The following is a 20,266-nucleotide window of genomic DNA, read 5'->3' on the forward strand; positions in this document are numbered from 1 at the left end:
TTTCACATCCATCAAGGTTTTATGTTTCTGTTGATGACTGGTGTGTGTGTGTATGTGTATGTGTGTGTGTGTGTGTGTGTGTGTGTGTGTGTGTGTGTGTGTGTGTGTGTGTGTGTGTGTGTGTGTGTGTGTGTGTGTGTGTGAGTCACTCCTGGTGCAGGCACCTGTTGTTTAGAAACAGGCTGTGTTGGGAAAAGCGGGTAATTTTGGGGCTGCCACACATGCATATGTGACACTGTGGGTGGCAGATAGGAAGGGGGCTAACTGAAATAAACAGATGCATGCTGGGAGCAACAACTGACTGGTTAACACATGGAGGACGAGGTGTTTTTGTTCTGACATTTGAACATGACAGAGCGGAGACAGGTTTGGGAAGGTTTCCCCCACGATTTGTGTCTGTCGTGAAGATTCTCAGTCATCCAGGTCGTGGTATACCTCAGTGCTATGCAGAGGCAACTGGACTTGTCACTGTGACTCAGACCTGTTTGTGATTTTCTTTATTGATTTTATGATTTGTGCAACACTAGAACCATCATCTCTCAGGTCATCTAGTGTACTGTTGGTGGTTTGGTGACACATAGTGGAACCAGTTAATTCCTCCATGGGGGCTGTTTCTGAGGTTTTAAAACAAATTTCCATCCATGCTCCCATTATGCTGTAAGAAGGGGTGTTTTTGGCTCAGGGGTAAAGTGACTTGTCATTGGAAGGATGCTGGTTTGATTCCCCTGGTCTGCATGTCGAAGTGTCCTTGGGCAAGATATTGAACCCCAAACTGCTCCTGATATGCTGGCTGGCACTTTGCGTTGCAGCCACTGCCATCAGTGTATGAATGTATGTATGAATTATTGTAAGTTGCTTTGGTCAAAAGCATCTGCTTAATACCCTTAATCTAAATGTTTAGACATTCTCTCTCTCTCTGCTTAAGAAACTAGTGGAGCAAATATGTTACTGCATTTGATAAGTCATAAAGAAACCTCCATCGCACAAGACACTGTTACTTTGCTTTACTTCTTTCAGTGTATCTCAGGGGGTTGCCCATTTGTGATGATATAATGGTAATGACTGGATGTTAGACAAGTTATAAATGTACATTGTTCTCACACACACACACACACACACACACACACACACACACACAGACGCTCAAAGAGAACTGTTTTTCTGGCATTGGATCAGAGGATGTTGTTTAGAGGCCTTATTAAACCATAATGACATCAGTAATCCATTATCACTGGAGTAGGCTCGTGTCTGGCGTCTCTCTCCCCCTATTAATGGCTCGCCCTGGAGTGAATTAAGTTCCCGAAGCTATGAATTGAGAGGAGTCCAAAAAAAAAAGATGCAAAAATAGGAAGAAAATGTAGCATCACTTGTGTCTTCAGCAGAGACTGAAGAACAATAAAGCCTCTGCTTACAAATCACAACAATGAGTAGACCCACTGGATGCTTTTCCTTTTTCTTTCCAGTGCTTACAAAGACAAACTGCTGATTAGTTCAAGATTTACTTCCATTCATTTTATTTAACTTTATTTTATCCGCTGCGATGACCCTGGTTGTGATTGATTGTTATTGATCCAGAAACCTGATTCGTCTTCCAGCAGGGCGGCAGACAGAAGATGCTGTGCATTCTCTCACTACCATAACAGACCTCTGGGATTCACTAATGACTGAGATTCATACCACGCACGTGCACACACATACGCACACACACACGCTGTACAGAAACAGACACAGAACAGCACACTCATGCACACAGAGAAAGTCATTTCATTAAGACATCAGATGCCTCAACAGATGACTTTTTCTCTCATAGGACAACCCCACATACATAGATGACCCCATCACCTCTTAGGGGGGGAACACCTGCTGGAAGGGGCTTTTACAGTCAGACTACTCCACGGCACCCCCAGGATCATTAATTTAACATGAGGCGGGTTCAGCCATCTGCACAGGACAGTTCAGGATGCACAACACCAGAATAAAACCAGCAAAGAGTGATGTTTATGCCATCTGAGTAATCCAGAGTTTAACTCGCTGGTGTTCAACATTTTGTGCCCCAGTTGAGTAAAGACTCACGGATGCCTAGACACTACGTGCTGTAGATTTGTTGTGTAGATTCTTTCAGAGCATGAAGAGGCATCCTCTCTGCTGTTTTGAAGCAATCATGCGTCGGTACACACCGGAAAACACCACGTCTTCAGCAACGTCTGTGTGGTTTGCTAACTTCCTGTGTTATGAGGCAAAGCGTCTGACGTCTGCCTTTTGCTTCCTCCCCCTCCAAACACTTGTGCATTTGTTTCCCCCTCTCTGGCTAACTGGGGTCACACACATGAGTAAAGCCTGCATCAGTAACATTTAGCATCAACCACCAATGAACATCTAATGAGAATAACTTCAGGCAGAGGGGGAGGTTGGTGAGGCAAGATTTTTAGTGTAGGCATGTCTTGCTTTAACTGATGTGTTTAATCACAGATTTCTAGAAATCTCTGCATGCAGGAAACGACAAATCACATCTTCGCACCAAATTTGTTTAAGTGCCCCACGGACAGTTTGGCCTCAACCATTGATGGTTACACATCTATTTATATTCATTCCCTCTGTTCCCACCACGCACTAAAAATAGGATTGTTCAGAAGAGTGATGCTGTGCGCTGCCGGGGTTGTACACGCTAGTTTAATAGTTGACTTCTTTAACCATAAGTTGGTGCTGTGGGCAGTCGCACCAGAAGCCGGAGTCCCCATATTTACAACATTTGAGGCAGTGGTTTCTCACCACTGTCGCCAAGTGCTTGCTCATGCAGGAATGCCTGGTCTCTGTAAATTAAATAGTATGGTCTAGACCTGCTCTAATTGATAAGTGTCTTGAGATAACTTTTGTTGTGATCTGCTGTTGACTTGGCATAAGTTGTGAAACATTTGCCTCATTTATTTTGCCTCGCCGCGCCCCTCTTTAATAACAGTTTGGAAGTCTTTGGGAACCTCTGTATTATCGCATCAAAGGAAACAGATGCATGCGCACACATTTATGTAACCCTGCATAATAGCAATGATTGTACTATTTTTTCAAAAACCAGCTGGTGTCATACATAATCTGTTATAAGTAGGTTAACAACACCACTGCTGGAGAGCTGCGAAAACAAGCTGGAATCTTTTCTGAAGTCTTCAGGACAATAAATGCCTCTGACCAATTTTATTTAGCGTGGACCTGTGCAGAGGAGGTAACGTTCACCTGCTGAGGGAGAGCCAGGCCATTGAAAGCAACTGAATGGCCTTAGAAATGAGGCTGTATCATCAAGTACCGTCTCCAAGGGTAAAATAAACCCTCTCAGGCATTTATGAAACCAGATTTAAAAGCATACTTGGTCTCGTATGCTGTGAAAAGCACTTTGAACATTTTGGCTTACTTCAAAACAAAATGGAGATTATAGACTGACTCCACATTTATATGACACCCATTTATTTTCAGTGAGCCATTAGCAACCACTGTACCGTCATGTCGCTGTCTTTGGTGGTATCATATTGGCTCAATTTGATGACAGTGTGCTCGTCATGCAGTGTCATTACTCAAGTTACTCTCAGAGTCACCGCTTACAATCAGGTTAAATCTCAGGTTGCGTTCATCATCCAGTCGGCAAGTCATCTGTGTGACTCATGCGACTGCTTTGTCATAACTGTGTCAACCTGGTGTGATGGAGTCATGCAGAAAATGACTCTGCCATCGTCCTCCAACCTGTCTGAGGGTTTGAAGGTCGTTCAGATGGGGTGATTGAACGGTGCACTTGCTTTTTTGCTTTATTTCATCAGATAATTCTGGTTAGTTTGACTTGGCATGAAAGGTTCCTCCCGACTGCTCCCTTTTGCAGATACAATTTGTTCTTCTCATCCTCTGTATGTTGGAAAATGTGGTAAAACAGCAAACATGTCTGAGAAGTCTGTGGTGCACAAGCCACTGTAGTGGTTTTGTTGAGAAAAAGTCAATTTCCTGTGTTGATTGTGTTGGAATGAGCTCACTGGTGTTGGTCAGTTTTATAGAGTTTTGCTTGGCATCATGTAACGATGAAGCTGTTAACATTCCCGTAATAATCCTGGCTTCGTTTCCATTGTTATTAGTGTGTGCGTGCACGCTTTTGAAAAGCTGCGTGTCTGTAAAACTGCACATGTGCTGTGCGTGTTCTCAAGCGTTTGGGTGTGTCTGGACATTTAGTACTTTATTTTAGGACTTTTCAGCTGTGTGGTATAAATACAGATATGTGCAGTGTGGAGGTTCTTGTACGTCTGTTTGGCAGTTCATCATCTTCCCTGTACTTCTGCAGAGCTTAAACACTCAGGGCTGCTTGTGTGTCAGAGCCCCTCGCTGCTTTAATACATCCAGTCCTTCCCTGAGCTCATCTGGTCTCATTCTATCAGAATGCAGGTGGGGCCAGCTAAAACCCCCAGGGGTCTCGAGCCAGCCCTGCCACTGCAGGACCAAGCAGGGCCCCTGGGAGAGAGGGGGAGCCAGGAAGAAGGGAGGGAGGAGGAGAATTGTAAGAAAGGCCGTGAGAACAAAAGATTGTAGAAAATGGTGCACTGTGAGAACGCCTCTGTCATGAAAGCTTATTATTGAAATATTATTATTTTATTGGATAATTGACCTAGATAGCAAAACTATGCAAAACATGTTGTGTAAGTTTGGTGAATGTTTTCATTGTTACAAGTAATCAGCTGATTGACTTGTTGACCTGTTTGTAATCAGGAAATTCCTACAACAGGAGTGGACGGCAGTTGACAGAAATGACTACTTTCACAAGAAGCATGGATATCCTGGATAGTTAAAACAGGTTTCTAACAGATTAGAACAAATAGCTGAATGATGTCATGACCTACAAAGATCGATTTGAATTAGCAGTTGTTCATATACATTGGGGCATGTGAAAGCCAACTTTATTTTAAACTTCCCTGATAATTTTCATTTTCACAACTGTCCTCTGCTTCTTTGTTTAAATGTGACGGCAACCTCTTTTTCTGAGTTTCATTAAGTAGTAAAAATCATTAAAAGTCTTAAAGGACTAACCAAAAAAAAAACCCTGATGTATCAACATTCAGGTGACTCAGCAGCTGCAGGAAGAAAAGCGAGTTGCAATCCCACTGTATTTTGATCCAGAGTTTCGACCTTTGTCAAACGTCCGCTCCCCCTTTTCCTGTTTTTCCTTTCACTCTCTGGTGTCTGGTGATGCAGAGAAGGCACGAGCATAACCTTTAAAAAAAAAAAAAAAAAAAAAATCAAAGAGGAGTGGAAGGAGGACGGGAGTGAGAAGGGCGGAATGCAGGAGGAAGTGAGAGAAATGGAAGGTGAGAGAACAGGAAGCAAAGTTAGAATAAAATTGCGTGACGGTGAAAAATGAGATGGAAGAATTCTGGAAGTGGAAGTAAATTACGTGTGTCTTTCAAAGGTGCGATAAGGAATCAAGGATAATGAAAAGATGGATATATACCACAGGTATGAGGAGCTCTGAAGGGACCAAGTGGCTGAGATGGTGATGAGGGGTTGAGGGAGGAGAGAGGAAGGTGAAATGAAGTCTGGAAGATAATGGGGGCTGACAGGTAATGAAAAAAATGAGTGGGTGCCGAGCAGAGGGGGGTTGGGTGAGGCACGGGGGATGGAGGGGTGGGGCAGGAAGGTGAAGGTTGCTGAAAGGTCAGATGGGGATTTAATAGGAGGTGGGAAGGATGGGGTGGGAGAGGCAGGGTCAAGAGAGGGTTAAGACAGGAGGCGAGGATGAGGAGGAGGGGTGGTGGATCTAAGTAGGGTTAATTATACCTGCAAGTAACACGTGATGGTATTTCCACTTCTGACTGACAGTGAAGCAGACAAATGGACAAGTGCTCCAAAGCTGCAGTCTTTTCAGGGTTAATCATCTTTCTTATAAATCATTTCATTTTTTCAAAGTTGCTACACACACCATCTACATCTGTCTACTGCAGTGGAGGACAAAAAAAAAAAAAGAAAACGCAGACAAAAAGCTCTTGATCAGATAATTGCTACGAGCAAAAACAGCCCCTAAAGACCAAAATATTTTTCAGGCAAACAGCTGGCAGGGTCTAGTACAACGATCATGCGCCAATCAATGACTTGTTTACTTCCTCAAATTGTGACTCAGGCTCAAAATACTCAGCCCAGTCTTGGACTGATGCCTTCAAACAGCCAACGAAACCACAGACCTCAGTCGCCCAGCAGGGCTCCAGCGCTGCGCCCGGACTCCTGCGGCATTCATCGTCCACGCCACAAGCACACAGTCAAACACTTTCACATGCTTGTAAATTAAAATTTTTTTTTATGTTACCGTGCACTGCCATCTTTCTTTGAGCTGCATGTCCATTCTAAGAATAATGGACAGTATGCACAACATGTATTTCAGTCTTGATGTACATGAGTGTGTGTAGAGTGGAGTACGCTGGGCAGCGCAGTGTACCAGTGGGGCACTATCTGCCGCTGTTATTGCTGCTAATTTTAGGGATTACATCAGCAGCGCTAAGATGATGTTGAACTACCTCTCTATATTCCTCTCTTCTCTCCTCTGCTTCCCTCCTCCTCCACCCTCTCCCCTCCCATCGTCTTCCCTCCCTGCTATTTCCCTTCCCTCTAACCTTGTTTTTCATCATCTGTCTACTAATATTTTTGTTTTTCTGTGAAAGATATATGCAGATATACACTGTATTTTGCACTGATATAAAAATACGCTGGGTCTATTTTTCCTGCTCTTTCTCCTATTGTTTCTCTTGAATTTGAAATCACTCTTTATAAGCTGAAGACGACAGAAGACCCAAAGGCTATTAAATCCAATCCAACCTCCCTAATTTTTGAAAAGTTCCCGGAGAGCTGGAGTGAGCTGAAGGATGACGGCAGTTCATGTTTATGCACAGGAATCTAATCAGAGGATCAGAAAACAAAAAGTGCTCCTCGCTGTGTGTTTCGCTCCATAAGAAAACACAAGCTATATCCAGAAGAAAACAAGGCCTCGACTCTTCCTGCCTTACCTCTCCTTCACCTCGCGATATCCTGCTGACAGCCCTCTCCCTTCCCCTCAGCCTGCCCTCCCACTTTCCTTCAGTGAAATCTAAATCCACTCACTCAACTTCTTTTTTACGTCTCGTGCGCTTGTCTCTCTCTCACTCACTCACTGTCTCCTCCCTCACTTTGGATATGTCTTACATTGGTCCTGAGCCTCTGAGCTATTTCTTACTCTGTATGATGACCTCCAGACAGGAAGTCAATGAATAAGGGGTCATTGGTTTGTTTACACATGGTGTCGGTGTATTTGAAGGTGAGAAACATCGATGATTGATGAAGAGAGTGATTGCAATATATTTGTCAGCTCTGCAGTTTTTTTTGTCAGATTCTTCTTTTGCTGCCAGTTTTAGTTTTTCTTGTTCAGCTCTTGAATCCGTCTCTCTCTGTGGGGACCAGTCGGAAAGGGAAGGGCTGATTTAAATGGCAGGAATTCCTGTCTTGTCCTTCAGACAGACGCACACGAACACACACAGTGAGTGTGTACACGCACAAACACACACGATCAGAGGGCTGCGGTCAGCACGGTCACATAGCTGCGTCTGAACGTGCGTCTCTGTATGTTTTTTTTGTGTGAGCAGGACTCGCTGCTCGTCTACTGTACACAGGAAACCGTCAGATTATATAAGGCATTAAAACGCAGCTCAGGGACTTTCGTGTCTACTCCCTGCAGTGAGGTGACATTATAATGAAGGCAGGGAGTCGTGTAGTTTTTCATCATTTTTTGTTAAGATTTTTAAAAACAATCTCTGTTACTAGTCCTCAACTGAGGAAAGGCGAGGATGGAACAAAAAATCCACAAACTCATTTAGTATATTCAGCCCGATGTGGAAATAAATACTGACTGTTTATTTTACAAAGGGACAAAGATGCTTCCAAAGCAGTTCGAAACAAAACTGGCTTTGCATGTGCCCTGAAATGCTGTGGTAGGTATTTACTGATCTCTAGTTCAGCTATCGTTTGTTTATGTTCATTGCAAATGAAATACGGCTGCTTCTACACACAGATGGATACGATTAAGGTGCTGGTTTTTTTTCACTCGCTTCAAAAATGATGCACTGTCCGAATTATAGAACCGAAGCAATTAGCCAATGTTTGGAACATCTGCAACGATTTTCATTTCAAATTTCCAGTCATTGTTTGAGCCAGTTGGGCAAAATTTCCACTGCTACCTGCTTCTCAAATGAGAGGATTTGCTGTGTTTCCTCATGTCGTCTGTAGAACCTTGGATTTTGCTCTGTAAAAAATGAAATGTTTGAATATGTTGACCTGGCATGGATGCCAAATGATCAAGAAGATAACCGCAGCAGCACTCAATATGAAAATAATTGCTGGATGTGTTGCCTTTTTCTACATTCATGCCACGCTTCAAACTACCACATTTCCAGTCCCAACATGCTGTCTGATGCCGTAATCAAGTCTCACATTGTGATGCGCCCAAAGCGGCACTGGATTATAGCTCCCCTCTCATTAGTTGTGTTAAAGAAGAAGCACAGTGTCTCTTTGACTCTGACTCTGGACTGTCCATGGAAATCACTGTACAGCCACGCAACAGACTCAGCACTTCTCTCTCACCATGTTCCTGTGTGTGTGTGTGTGTGTGTGTAGCTACAGGGGCTTCGGTCAGCTGACTCTTTTTAATTAGCCTGGCAGAACTGATTAGCTTTCAGCAGTAGACACACACACACACACACACACACACACACACACACAGTGTTGTTGTCCACTTTGTGCAGGCATGTGAGGGTGTATGGATTAATGCGTGTGTGTTGTCCCAGGGGGGTAGTTGTCCCAGCAGCACCAGGCCGAGTGACAAAAGAGAGACAGGACCCCCTCAGAAATCACTGAGCCGTGTCACGCCTCACTGAGCAATACAAGCACAACACACACACACGCACACACACACACACACAATGTGTAGTGTAGTCTGATGTCTGTGAGTATGTCTGTCTGACAGCTTGCCATTAGACCAGTCACATTTCCTGTTGAGTTTGTCATGTTTTCCAAAAAAAGTTCTACACACACTTCTCTTCCTCTGTCTCTGTCTCTCTCTCTTTTGCTCTCTCTCTCTGTCTCTTTCACCCTGTCTCACTTTCTGTCTCACACTCTCTCTGTCTCTTTTTTTTTTTTTCATTTTCTGACTTTTCTCCCAAGTCATCATTCATGTCCCTCAACTCTTCTCTTCTCTGCGTCTTCTTGTCTGTAATCACCTGACTTCACCCGGCACATGCTCACAAACAGCCACAGCCGCAGACAAGGCTGTTCCAGGAAGTGTTTCCTGTGTGACGTGTGTCCTGCTCTGTGTTTTTACAGACAGATCCCACATCTGACTCTTACAGTAAACGACTGTCTGAGGGACGTTATGCAGATTAGCGAGTGTTTCGACTTTTTCAGTTTCAGATCTGAAAACCTGGGCTGTTGCAGACGCTTATCTCCTGTGCTAAAATGTTTTGAAACCACGTCACGGTGTCTCGCTGCAGCTTACTGCACAGAAATCAGTTCATAATGAGTTTAATACATACTATCTCCTGTGACAGTTTGACTGTAATTCCCTTCCATCCTTCCCTCACTGGAAATTAATTTAGATAAATGCTTCTAAACTGCTGTCATTTTCTACCAGTTAGCCATATCTTCAACCAGATGGCAGGAGTCAAGAAGCACTTGAACTTGTGCCTCCCTGTCAGCAACAGCAAAACTGTTTTTTCTTTTGTCCATACATACATACATACATACATACCCATTCTTGTGAATGCAGTATCTCAAAAACGTCTTTAGGGAATTTCTTCAAATCTGGCACAAACGTCCACTTGTACTCAAGGCTAAGCTGATTAAAATTCAGCGTTGAAAAGTCAAGGGTGAGTTGTTTTAATCATTGATATGATAATTCTGACAAAATTTGTAGAAATGTCTAACGGGATAAGTTATGACAGTATCCAAAAAGTCAAAGGTTAACTTCACTGTGACGTCATCTGCAAAAAAATGTTGTGGCTGTTAGTCAATGATGGCTCAGAAAGAGCACCTGACATATGGAGGTATACAACGGCAAGGCGGCAATTGTAGTTGAATTTCAGTGCGAGGTCTCGTAGTCATGTCCTAGTGATCCTTTTTAACCTCCTCAAAAACAAGAAAATACTCTTACTGTTTAGTTTTTTTTCAGCCACCACGTGACACCTAAAAACTCGTCAGTGTGTAGCAGAGATTAAACAGACTCTTTAAAACATTACGGTCTGAATGATTAATGTGTTTCATCAATCATTGATCAAGAAGAGCAAAACATCGTTTGAATGAAGAAAGTTTGGCTCTATAACTTAATTAATGGTCATTTATGAATCACTGTACTCCTCTTAATATTTAATACAACAATTAATTTAGTGTTAAGACCGGTCAAATGTCCAATGCTGCTGGACTTCTATGCAGCTTTTTCCTGCAGACCTGCAGGGGCTTAACAAAAATGCTCCAAACTTGTTTGCATTTGTGTGTGTGTGTGTGTGTGTGAGTGTGAGTGTGCATGTGCGTGTTTATTAGGGCTGGGGCTTTGACAGCAGGGCAGGGGAATGATGTAGTGCTGCGCACACTAGTATGCGAAAGGGAAAAGACTGCAGTTAGCACACACTACACACACAGTCTTGGCCACGGTCTTATGAGACATACATACCTAATTTCACCCACCTTTTTTTTTTAAATCTCTACATCTATATATCCATCTATATCTATCCATCTGTCTACATAGCGTATCTATTTCCGTCTCTGTTCCTCTCCCCGTCTCTCTTGTGTACATAACACTCCTCTGAAGGCAGGGCTCCATGTGCTTGCCTCTGATTGGCTGAGGAGTAAAAAGATGATGTCATTCTTAGTCGGTAGGTGGGTATCGTTTCACACACACACACGCACACACACGAAAGAGGAGAGAGAATTGAGGGTAGAGATCCTGGTTCATAGCAGCAAGCAGATAGAGAGTGAAAATGAGAGCACAGAAAGAGAGACGGATAGATGGACAGCTGATAAAAAAACGAGAGGAGATCCTCAAAGAGGAGTGAGGCTGAGAAGAGACAGAGATTGATGCCAGAACAGATACTGAGACAGGAATAAAGGAAATAGCTAATTTGAGGCAAAAAAATATATATATATGCAGGCAGAGATTGCAACAAAAGAAAATAATGGGGGCAGGAAGGAGAGGCAGAGGGAGATATGTATGGGGGGGGGTCAGGGAGAGAGAACGGGAGAGGGTGAGAAACATCCTCCCCTCTTAGAGGCGTTTGGTAATAAGAGCTCTCATCTCTCCTCTGCTGGAGGAGAATCAGCCATCCAAACAAGCAGACAGCTTCTATTGTCTCTGCTTTCAGTTCCTCCCCTCCTCTCTCTCATCCTTTCTTCAATGCCACAAACAGAAGAGAGCAGGAGCAGCAGAAGGAGGAAGCCAAAAATATAATTATTTCATTATATAAATTATTTTAATCTTTGCTTTTTTTTTTTTTTCATTTACACGTGTGCAACTTAAACTCTTTCACCTCTTCAGTAACCAAAGCAGAACGTGCAGTTGCTGCATAAACCGGTTATGATGGCATTTCCTACAGAAGTTGTCATGATGGTTGCTCTTAAAGGGACTTTGTAACTACCTTTTGAGGGTAAATTGTACTTTTACAGTATTTTCAGTTAATGGACTTAAATGGGCTAGAAAAGGACAATTAAATAATTATTTTAAGTCCCAGTTTTGCTTTTTGCTGCGTTTTGCGTATTGCAGAGTTTCTGTTTCATCTGCTCTCTTGAAGGGGTTGTGATTCCCTTTAAATATTAGTGAAACCTTTTAGTATATTATAAGCCTTTTTTGAACTTTTTTAACCAGATATAGTTTTCACTGGCTTTCATATTACCTACTCAGTGCTTACTGGTTTGAGAGATTTCAAGCTCAAAGGAAAAAGAAACATTTTGCCAGTTTAACTCTGTGGTATCCTGTACTTGATATTTTGAATGAGATAAACGATCAGTAATTATTTGTATTTGCTGTCTAATCAGATCTGTTCCTAGTAGTTGATGATTACAGACGTCTCAGCCTAAAGCTTTTATTACCTCTGTATTTTACTCAGCGACGCTCTGTTTTGGAGTGATTTATCTGTGATTGTAATGTTCCTTCCTTATACATCAAATCCTGTCTGCTGCGCCGCAAATCCTCCAGACGGGGGGCTTTTTCAGGGGGAAAACCCATTATCGGCTTGTGCTATTGTGTCGCTCAGTCACATTCACCAAAATACTGCCGGCGTCTGTCTTTGTATCTGATAGGGGCTCAGTGATTTATCCCCCCCCCCGCCTTTTTTTTGTGTAATTTATGCTCACAAAGGGGAGGGGCTTGCCCTCAATATACTCAGCTTTATGTTACCAGCCGATCAATAAAGATGCTCCCTCTCTTTCCTCTCTATCTCTGTCTCTCTCCCATCCACATCTGCTCAGCAGCCAATCCATCTAATGCAGTTTCCCCCTACTTGCTCTCGCTTCATCCACACCACCTCCCATCCCTTCTCTCTCTCTCTCTCTCTGTCTCTCTGTCTCTCTCTCTCTCTCTCTCTCTCTCTCTCTCTCTCTCTCTCTCTCTCTCTCTCTCTCTCTCTCTCTCTCTCTCTCTCTCTCTCTCTCTCTCTCTCTCTCTCTCTCTTGCTTTCGCTCTCGCTCTCTCACTGCACAGGTGATGTCATTCTTTTTCAGCTGGATTCTCCTCCCTTCTCCCTCCTCTCTCGCTCTCACTCTCTTGCCCGCTTCCCATTAGCGGCTGGCTCTCCACAGCACGGCATCCTATCCACGGTAGCATCTCTCTAAGGGTGGGAGGGGGAGGAGGAATGCCGGTGTGAGGTGCGAGCGCTAATCAGGGAGGAAGAGAGCTTGAAGCTGGGGGCACGGGAGCGGGGATCACTGGCCCTACTGCCATGGAGCTGCACCGCTGGAGCTCTGTAGAGAGATAAAGAGTTGCAAAGAGACGGAGAAAGGAGTTTGACAGGCGTAGACAGCGAATGAGGAAGAGGGAAAAGCTGCAGGCGGAGGATCCAGGCTTTTGGGAGGTGAGAGGGGACTGTTTAGATGACTTTAAGCCAGGCGTTAGGCTTCTTCCCAGGGGGCTGCAGATGCACATACAAGCTCCTCTTTTCATCCAGCACTGGCTCGTCTGTTGTGGAGAGGAAGCTCTGCATCTTTAAAGGACAGTGGATTGAGAAGCAGACAAAAATGACTTTCTAGAGAAAGATTCCTGAATTTGGATGTTAAGTTGGATGGCTTTATCTTCGACCATGCAACCTCTGGGATTAGTTTTGAATGCTCTGCAGATTTCCAGCACTCAAGGTTTATTAGGAGTCTTTTAAGCCCCTCTGTTGCAGTTGCTTTAGTAGAAAAGCAAAAGCTTGCCATCTAGATGGATCTGCCTTGACTCAAAGTCGACATCTGACAGTCATTCCAGCCGATCTTCTTGCCTGTTCCTGCCAGATCAACATTGAGGATTTTTCTGGACAGTTCTCCTCTTGCAGCAAAGACATCGGCATCAGCCCTTGCCCTCCTCTTGTTACTTATTTATTTTTTTTCTTCATCTCTTGGTGAACGGGGGAAACTTCCCCTCGCTGGCACCCTCCCCTCCTGTGGAAATGGCTTTCCTGGTCCGTTGCTATGCCAACTGCTTGCAGCCGTGGTCCTCCAAAGTAAGCGATGTCGTAATCCCTTTTCTGGCCAGTGCCTCTGGCTTAGGATGCCGCCGCCTCTATGTGTGCGTGTGTGTGTGTACGTGTGTGTGTGTGTGTGTGTGTGTGTGTGTGTGTGTGTGTCTGTCTTACTGAGAAGGCGAGATAGGGTGTGGATGAAAGAAAATGATTTACATGCATATGATGAATTACTTTTCTGTGTGTGTTTATGAATGCATGCTTCACGCTTTGCTTCTTGCTTTAAATTAGAATTTTAACTCTTGTGTCCTGAAAAATACTGATATGCACAACAGTGGGTACCATGCCAAAGCTTCCTCACACTACACTGTAAAGGGAGGATGAAATTTAGAACTAAAAATATTGCGTTTACACTCTAAAGATAAGAATGATACATGTGTTTTACTGTCTGCATATAGAATGCATATTGTATAAAAAGAAGCCTGATAAATCTTGCTTTTGGTTTTTGCTGGAGTGTTTTATGCATCCTAGCTGCTGCATCCGTCCTCACTCTTCAAAGGTTAAAATGATCTGATGGTTTCTAAAAATAATATTTAGAAGCCACAGAGCTCTGCACCTCTGACGGGCTACATCTTTGAAATCTTTTTTACTTTTATTGACAGTTAAGTACTTGAAGGAGAGCAAAGATAATGGGACAAAGTTTGCGAACATAGGGGCACTAGTTATAATATCTTAGTTTATATACAGCAGTTGAAGAAAATGATCTCCATCCTTACAATTGAACAGACGATATGATGAGATATAAGATTTGATGCTGATGGGGTAATGAATTATTTATTTGCAGAGTTTTTGCTAAAAACAACAATTTGTGGTTTAGTGTAAAGTCCAATGATGTACATATTGATTGTTTTCTTTAAAACTGTCCGTGTAAACACATAATCCCTGATCCGTCTAATTTATCTACAGACTCCCACTAGTCAGCAGCAGACTGGTGATGATGTAGCCCTGTGTATAATTAACCGTTTTATGTCCTACTTTTAGCCACTCAGAATAATCCGCGGGAGTTAGCCTAGCCCTCAGCGAACTTCTCGATGATGCAAGCAAAGCAGCTCCAGCGCATGAAACATGATTTGCGTCTTTAATGGCTTCTGGTTTTTGTTGTTTAATATTTAAAAGTAAAAGGGCTGCATGATGAGTGGCAACAAGGGCAGGACCCCTCTGCTGCTCGGCCCATCGGTCGTCCGATAAATCGCCTATGTGGCCGTCTCTTTGGGGAGCGTCTGTCTAGGTGCTGAACCTCAGAGGTGTTTGTCTTCATTATGTATGTGCGTGCGCTTGTGTGCACATGCCGTCAGTACGATAAGTAATAATTAGGTCCCCGGAGATGAAAAGGGATAAAGTGAGAAGATGTTCAGTCTGAGATAACACATTAAGTCTGTACCACACACAGCTTCAGAACTTAAATGCCTTATTACTCATCTTTATTGCTTCCCATCACTCGTGTGATCCAAATTATGCATACTGTAGATCTCTCATCGCTTGTAAGGGGTCAAGTGTCACTGCTGCTTAATGAAAACGTTGTAAATCCAATATGCCGTTGTTTTGATAATCCTTTTGTGATGTCTCATCGGTGCTGGCTTGCAAACTGTACTTTGAACTGTTTTGTCACATCCTCATTGCTTATCTTTGGTGACATTGTGTATGACCTTCTGCCTTATCATGGGAGGCTGAGGGCGATATCAACCTTAGGATTGTATTATTCAGATATTTTGGTAATTGGTTATTAAAGAATTGTCACCAAGATGTGTAGGGAGCATGACATTTTTCCACTTGAAAAATCAACTTCTCTGTAGTTCTGCAATGATTAATTTAGTTATGAGTTAATCTGAAAGTTATTTATTTTTAATTACTTGAATTTAAAGAGTTAAAAACATGATGCAGATGTTCAAAACCCCAAGTGCCCCTTCCCAAAATCTGCAAATTACCCATTGACGATAACATTAGACTACAACATTAGACACTTGGAATGTTTAATGTTTTACTTTAATGATTATTCCATTATTAAGATGGCTGCTAATTAATTACCCCCCACAAAGAAATGGATCATCAACTAATCATTTCTGCTCTGTTTGTATTGATGACACACTCTAAATGACCTCAGCAGTACCTTTTGGCGTTTTTGTCACAACATTTCCTGTCACTGGACAGCTGTCGGATACTAACACGAAAATATGAACTGTTGCAGGTTGTTTTCTAGTCCAAGTTTCAGAGCCGGTGACCTGATTTGTCACTTGTCGGCTTTTCAAATCTCCAGGCTCCCGTGGCTTTTTTGTCAGATGTCAGCTCATTAATGTTGTTTACAGCTAGATTTAAAGTACAACTTGACAAATCTCTCTTTATCTTTCATGCTTGGTTTTGCACCATCTTAGCTTGACCTGTTGTATCTGTATGTTATTACTGGTCTATCTATGCTGCATGAGTCTAGCTCATTTATCCTCAGTCCAGAGCCGCTGAGAGTTTCATTCTCGCCCTGTTTGAAGTCCATAGTTAATTGGTCGGCGTCTGTGATGAGCCCACCTTTCGCAAAGGTTAATTAAGTTTCCCTTTTCCTCCCATTAGGAAATGTGTGCTCTGTCTGCAAATACAGTAGCAATGAGAAACACTGCAGTGAACAGAGGCAAAGTTGGAAGACAGGAAGAGTGTGAGGGTGGTCTGTGAAGGGAGTTGAATTCCCTAAATATGGATTTGGTGAATTCATTCTGGGATCTGAGGAAAGGAGGAAAGATAAAGAGCCATGCGGCAGCATGATTTTGATGGAGGAGAGGGACAGAAAAAGTGAGGAAGCAAAGAAAGACAGAAGGAAAGAAAGAAAGACAGACAGAAAGAGAGGGAAAAATACACTAGTGAGAAAGAGAACGTCTCTGAAGCAGGGAGTTTTATTCCACAAGAGGTTTTCACAATTTTATCATTGACTGCTTTCTCAGAATGGCAGAATGCCAATTATTTTCTCCAGCAGTCGGCCTCTTTGGATAGCTTTGGCCGGCCTGCTCTGGCTAGTATATTCTTCACTGTAGTGATCTTGAATGGTTCACCAGCCAATACACCGCCAGGCAGACGGTGGCGGCTTTGCGTTTAATGCATTTCATACCACTCAGAGGTTTGATTAGCTTAAATGAAATTTTGATCTGAAAACTAGTGAGCGGGCGACTGTTTGATTCATATGAATCATTTAGTTTTACTTCTCTACAGGGAATCTGCAGCTGCCAACAGGCTCTTACAGTCATTTTACAGGCAGTTTTCTGCAGCCTTGTTTACTACAGATTCAGAGAGTAACTCTCTCGGCTGAACACCCATAGAAAGTTTAACAGTTTATTTAGCAATTTCAGCACCTCTGTTCATTACTCTTCTAAACTGCAGCTCCGACCATATAGCATGTCATACTCTCTTGCTCTCCTTTCTAACGTCAGAGGATAGTTATTGAAATATTGACTGTGTGGTTGGAAATTTGGCATCAGATAACAGACAGCCAAATGTAGGCCAGTGGAGCTGCTCGGTTGGGCCAGCAGGGCCATTTATTTCCTGACGCACTGAGCAGTTATGAGGCCTAGATTTATTTACATCTCCAATAAACAACACAGAACACAAAAACGGAGGTCTTTCTGTGCTAGAATAGCCTCCCCTAAGAGTCAGCAGTCAGATGCTGCCTTTAAGAGGCTTTCAACACCTTGCTTTACTTTTTATGGTTCTATTGTGTTGTTTTTATGGGCGGACTGTCCCTTTAAATCACGTCCTGCTCATCCCGTCGGCACACAACCCCAGTCTACATCCTCCCGCTGCTGCAAGACTTGTCAAAATGTTCTGCTGCTGAACTCTTTGACCCTCCCTGCTGCCAACATGGGACCTGTTCTCTGCCCAGCTCTCTGAGCTTCAGTTTTTTTGTGCCTCCCCGGTGTTTTCTCTCCATCTCTGTCCCGCTCTTCTGTCTGTTTTTAGCTGGGACTTCCTACTGTCTTCCTCTTTCCCCTTTCCTTCCTCTCTCGTCTGTTTTTAGTAAGGGACTTTTCTGTCTTCCACCACTTGTTCATCTCTTCTTCACTCTTGCCCTCTTTCTTTTCCGCATCTATTATTCAAACATCAATAATGGGGCCTGTTGTTGTTGTTGTTGTTGCCAGCCTGATGCTGCTGTTGTTGCTGCCCTGCTGGGGCTGTATCCTCACTCATCTGCCACCTCCTGTCTTATAAATTACACCAACTTGTTCTAAAACCATCTGCATCCTCACATGTCCAACCTTTGCTCTTTTTTTCTGCACCAAATGGCACCCATTACTTACTAACCCTTCCAGATGCCTTGCATTTCCTTTTCACTCCTCTCTATGTGGCTTCTCGGTGGCATAGCATGAGAATGAACCAAAAAAAAATCATCAAAAAAGTAGTTTTTTTGTCTCCCAGCTAAGGACAAAGAAGCGACATTAACACTTGGGGGGAAAATGTATGGAGAAGTATAGCCAGTATCCATCTGTTGCTTTAAAGTTACTGCAGGCTCCTACTCAATCTTTTCTCTTCTGCTCAGTTGAAAGACTACTTCTTGATTCATAAATGCCTTTTGAGAAATTTGTCTTTCTTTCATCCCTGTAGCCACCATCAATCATATCCGAACAGATAAGCTGTTGCTCGAAAAACAGGAAGTGTCATGCTTTGCTGATGGGAGGATTTGTGTTAAGCATAAGCACATAACTGGATATAATTGTAATAATCCCTGCCCCTTGGCAGCAGACTTCCCTGGCAGAGTGCAACAGGTCCAGAGTTGGGTTGACCCAGGCTGCTTCCCTAGCAATCAATGCTGAGCATCAGTCTAATCAGTTTGTGTGGGGCCCATGCTGAGTTGAATAGTAATGGAGGTGTTGCTATAGCACAGAGTTTCAGTGAGATGATGGATTCAGTGCCAAGGCGAGGCAGGTCAGATGGATGGACAGGCAGACGGACTAAGCACTTGGCAAAGCAAATAAGTGCCACTCTTAACTCTTAGGCATTCATGGAAACATGGACCATAAATTGCTAGAAAATAGAGTTTAATTATACAAAGTGGAACCAGTAAGGGTTATTGTTGCTTGTTCAAAATAGATTTAAATGAGGAAAGAAATTGGAAGCAGAACAAAAACTATTCTGCTGTTCAGTGTCGTCAGACTTCTGTTTGAACAGCTTGATGCTATATTTGATTCAAGCTTGATAACCGGCCCACCATTCATCATCAGATCAGATGGGATAGATGGCTACATTAAACTGCTGAACCTCTATTGAGTGGAATAAGGAGATTAATTATTCTTCAGTACAGTCTATTGACCCTTTTGCTCAGTGCTGTGGATTCATGCCCAGACAGCGTTACGAGTCTGATTAGGAACCAAGTGTCTCGAAGCTTTACGCTTTTTTTCCTGGAGGTACATAGTCAGATGTCACTCTGGGGGATAAAGATAACGCCTAAAGTAATTACCACACTGATTTCAATTCAAAGATGAAATAAAGTGATTGACACAGTTTAATTGGGGGAGCAATTGGCAGAAACCTTGTCCAAGAAAGTGTGGTCACATCGCACGTAGAAGTTCCCAAGAGAGTTTCCCCAGTTCTGGGTTTATCATTCTGTCATAGTGCCTTTGAGACAGACGATTCACTTTTAGAAGTTTGAAGAGTGTCTGTGAAATATCTTAGAATAGATTCTCTTTAAGGTTCACTTTGTAAGAAAGCTGGTTTTTGAGTCTCAATCCCAACTCCACAAATACAGACACTTTGGGATAGTAGGTCAGATCATTCGCCATCTCAAAGCATCAATATTTGACGAGTTGGGAATGAGACTCAAATATCAACTTTCTCATGAAATGGATGTTTAGATTTTATAATCAACCTTTAAATAAACAGCAATCATGTCTTTGAATGGTAGTTTCTAAGATTGGAAAACCTGTGGGAAAACAAATTCTCATTACTTGAGAGGAGCAATATCTTGCAAACCAAAGTTTCTTAATACCAATGGCCCAAGTAACAACTATTGTAAACAACTATTGCGGTCAAGATAATTACCCTCTGTGTCATCAAGAAGTTATAAACAAGTCAAATAAGCCAAGCAAATGCTATTTTTTGACTGTGTTGCATAGGAAAAAAAGTTAAATTAAAAAAAGTTTTCAGCATGTTTTATACATTTTAGTTATTAAAGAGATGTGTGGTCAACAGGTTGGAGTAAGCCGTCGATCAAAAAATGCACTTTAATCCTCCGCAATCATCAGATCAGTGGTTGGAAACAGCTGGCACCATAAAAAGAGCATTAGATCGCTGCACCGTCTCTCCCCTGGTACCTGAATATGTTGTCAGAACCATTTTCGTGCATTAAGAAGGGTGACCTTTGCCAGGTGATGTAATGCCACAGCCTCCTCACGTTGGCCTCAACAGATTTACTCTGACCTCGAGTCCACAGTCAAACTGATTGACAGACTGACAGGACTCACGCAGGGTGTCAAGGTAATGTGGCTGTTGAGCCCGGAGAGACGGAGGGGGGACGATGGTGAGATTGAGCATGAGCAGAGAGAGGAAAAGAGTGAGAGACC

At 42.9% G+C, this 20,266-nt stretch overlaps 1 protein-coding gene across 6 annotated transcripts in view; it reads left to right on the forward strand.

Moving 5' to 3' along the window:
- LOC119031093 (rap guanine nucleotide exchange factor 6-like) overlaps nt 1–20,266 on the forward strand; it is a 153,783-nt gene that overhangs the window by 62,397 nt on the left and 71,120 nt on the right. The window contains exon 1 of one of the 6 annotated variants that reach the window (XM_037119277.1): nt 13,059–13,718. The exons of the other annotated variants lie outside the window; for them this stretch is intronic. Coding sequence (XP_036975172.1) covers nt 13,665–13,718 — 54 coding nt within the window. The 5' untranslated portion in view covers nt 13,059–13,664. Of the gene's footprint in view, nt 1–13,058; nt 13,719–20,266 lie in introns of those variants that run through there. 6 annotated transcript variants of the gene reach the window in all.

The sequence above is a fragment of the Acanthopagrus latus genome, chromosome 13 (assembly GCF_904848185.1).
Source record: "Acanthopagrus latus isolate v.2019 chromosome 13, fAcaLat1.1, whole genome shotgun sequence".
Lineage (NCBI taxonomy): Eukaryota > Metazoa > Chordata > Actinopteri > Spariformes > Sparidae > Acanthopagrus > Acanthopagrus latus.